The sequence below is a fragment of the Trichechus manatus genome, unplaced genomic scaffold (assembly GCF_000243295.1).
Source record: "Trichechus manatus latirostris isolate Lorelei unplaced genomic scaffold, TriManLat1.0 scaffold00213, whole genome shotgun sequence".
Classification (NCBI taxonomy): Eukaryota; Metazoa; Chordata; class Mammalia; order Sirenia; family Trichechidae; genus Trichechus; species Trichechus manatus.
Genome location: NW_004444149.1, coordinates 265370 through 268494, shown reverse-complemented (window position 1 = coordinate 268494; position 3125 = coordinate 265370). Strand labels below are relative to the sequence as shown.

At 50.3% G+C, this 3125-nt stretch overlaps 1 protein-coding gene across 1 annotated transcript in view; it reads right to left on the bottom strand.

The window, feature by feature from the left end:
• The window catches only part of ARHGEF11 (Rho guanine nucleotide exchange factor 11), a 149261-nt gene that overhangs the window by 21929 nt on the left and 124207 nt on the right, over positions 1–3125 (bottom strand). The window contains exons 15-16 of the mRNA XM_023742599.1: positions 2846–2973; positions 335–358 (exon numbers count right to left, since the gene is read on the bottom strand). Of these exons, the coding sequence (XP_023598367.1) occupies positions 335–358; positions 2846–2973 (152 nt within the window). The remainder of the gene's footprint in view (positions 1–334; positions 359–2845; positions 2974–3125) is intronic.

Genomic DNA, 3125 nt, shown 5'->3' with positions numbered 1-3125 from the left:
GGAAAAGAGGAAGACAGGTATGGGAATGCTGGAGCTATGGAAGCTTGGTGTCTTCACACTGCAGAGCAGATCTTCCCCAGGCAGGTCCCTGAGCCTGGGGAGAGTGCTGGCTAGTCCCAGCATCAGGGGCTGGGTCTATGATCCCACTGGGCTCTGGATATACAAATACCTGGGAACTAAACTTGGACAGACAGGGCTCCTACATGGTCCTGCAATGCTAGGTACTCTCCTGCGATGAGCTGAGCTAGAAAGCACAACAGCTATTACTATTAGCTATTACAACAGCTCCTCCCTCCCACCTTGAAAGCTGCAAATGCACAACGGACTCACTTACCTCCTGTCTTCCTCGTACTTGGACCTGGAACAAGAGAAAGAAAAGATGACTCAGATTGCAAAGACAGAGGCTCGTCCGCCTGTGCAGAGGCTGGGGGAGGGTAAGTTCTTTCTTGGAGGAAGGGAGGGTTGGTGAGGGAGAAGAGGATGAGTATGATAAAATATCCCATTTAGACTCTTGGTCACAGCCCTAGAGCCTGCTGGGGGCTCAGGGGGTGACAGTTCTCATGCCCTTGAGGAACTCTATTAGCACAGAGCTTTGTTGATAGTGTCCTTCTAGCTAAAAGGAAGGGCAATGTGGCAGATGTGGCCTCTTGGTTGGTGTCTGCTTCAGCCTCTGAAGTTATTATGGAGGAACAGGGTTCTCTTTGTATCTACTTAGAACTAAATCAGAAGGGCGAGGCTGACACTGAGGCAAGAGGAAAGAAGGTGAGAGAGCTGAGGAAATACCTTGAGGCCTGATTCAAAGAGATCTATTTAAAAGAGGAGAAAACGTAGGAACAACTAACGTTCGAGTCTTGGGCCAGGCACTATTCTAAGCTCTTTACACGTTTTAACTCCTCTGATTCTCACACGAACCCACGAGGTAGGTGTTATTATCCTCCTCAGTTTATGACACCAAAGCTTCACGACTTTAGGCAGAAATCCCTACAAGTGGGGTGTGTATGCTATCAATAATAGCCCCACTGAATTCTGAGGTACCTATAACCCCAAAACCGGCTCAGCCAGGTCTTCGCTCCATTCCTGCAGTGCTGGGGATGATTGCTGTCATCTGACAGCTGGGGAAACTAAGGCCCAGAAAGATCCAAGGCTTGGCTGGTGTTCCAGGTCCGTACGAGGGTTAAGTTTTCAAAGAATATTCCCTCCCGGGGTGAGCTCATCTGGTCCCATCTCCAGCCCAGATCTCTCATCAGATGCCAGGTTCCTACGTGCAGTTGCCTACTCACATCTCCAGTCTGATGTCTAAAAAAGATCTCAAGTTTGACACGTTCAAAGCCAAGCCCAACTTCCACCACAGAACTGCTCCACGTGCCATCACCTTATCACAGTTGATGGTGCCTCTGTCCTTTCTGTAGCTCAGGTAACAAATCTTGGCACTTTCCCTGACTCTTCGCTTTCTCTCACACCCCACATTCCATTTTCAGGAAACGCTCCTACTGGCTCTACTGTGGAAACATACCTAGAATCTGACCTCTTTTTACAACCTCCACCGCTACCACTCTAGTCCAAGCTCCACCATCTTTCACCCGTGTTCCTGTAACAGTCTCCTAACTGGTCTCCCTGCTCCAAACCCTCCCTTGCTCTCCCACGACCTCCGTCCACAATCTAGGCTCACCCAGCTCCAACGGCTCCCCGTCCACCGAGAGTAAAAACTCAGGTCCTTATAATAGTCCCCAAGGCTCTGCCACTGGCCCTTCTGTCACTTCTCTGACTTTACCACCCACTTTCTCAACCTGCTCTGGCCTCGAATATGTCCGGCACATTCCTACTTTGCCCTAGCCGTTCCCTCTGCCCAGAATGTTCTTCACCTTGACGCCCTAACCTTCAATTGCTCAAGTGTCATTTTCTCAATGAGGCTCACCCTGATCACCCCATTTCAAATCGCAACCCACTAGTGCTGGTACTCCTGACTGTCCTCATCCTACTCCATTTTCTCCCCCTAGCACTTACTATTCTCTAACATGCTGTATCGTTTGCTCTGTCTTGTATACTGCTGTCTCTTCCCACTATAACAGGCGCTCCACAGGGAAAGAGCCTAGGACAGTGTTTGGCACACAGTAGGAACTCCATAAATATCTGCTGAGTGGAACTATCAGCTAGTAGACACTACAGAGATCGTCTGGTCCAAACCTTGTCATTTTATAGATGAGGCCCAGGTAGAAGTTGCTTGATCAAAATCACACAGCTCCTTCGTGAAAAAGCAGTACTGGAGGCTAAAACCCCCCATGTCTCCTACCTCCAAACCTGAGAGTGTCCCTAACAAAGTCTCTGATGGTGGGACTTGTATCACAGGCTCCGGTGATTCTTTAGCAAATGGGACTGGAAAAACGTAACCAAAGCAGCTGTGCCAGAGCTCCTTAATAAGTTTGTTTAGTTTCCCGATGTGATTGGTAAAAATGGTTCAATTTCCCTTAAGCCAGTTCTGTCTGCCTCCTAACGAACTTCCGTCACTGAGAGACTCACAGTCAGTGTCAGACACGGTCTCGGGCAGGAAGGGAGGCAGGCCAGTAAGAAGGCCAGAAAGGGGAAGCAACACGCTCTCTGTGTGCCTGGAGCCCATGGGTTGTCAAAACCACCAGATTACTTTAAGGAGCTCCAGGCTCCGCCACTTCCTTCAAATACTGGCGGCCCTCGGCCTGAGAGAGCAGCATGAAGGCAGGGCTGTCCTCATCTTTCAGAAGAAGGATAATCAGGAAGAAGTGGAAGAGAGACAGAGGCTGGAAGATGGACCCACAACATACGTCAATCTCTTCAGCCTGTTCATGGGGAGGGGGTGGGACTGGAGACTCACAAAATATCTCCAAGGGCAGCCAGCTGCTTCTCGGCCACTTGGCGCTCTCGTAGAGGGTCCCCATCCAGGTCCAGCAGGTCGTTTTCACCATACAGGCTGCCCAGCCCCAGAGTGCGCTTTGTTCTAACTCAGAGAGACAGAGGAAGAAGCCAACGTACACAAACGCTCTAGGGACAGACACCCAGAAGGAGTGAGACAAATGCGCACGAACAGGAGACACACACACATCACCGAGGGAAAGAAGACGAAGAGACGGGGTGAGGGGGAGACAGACGAGGAG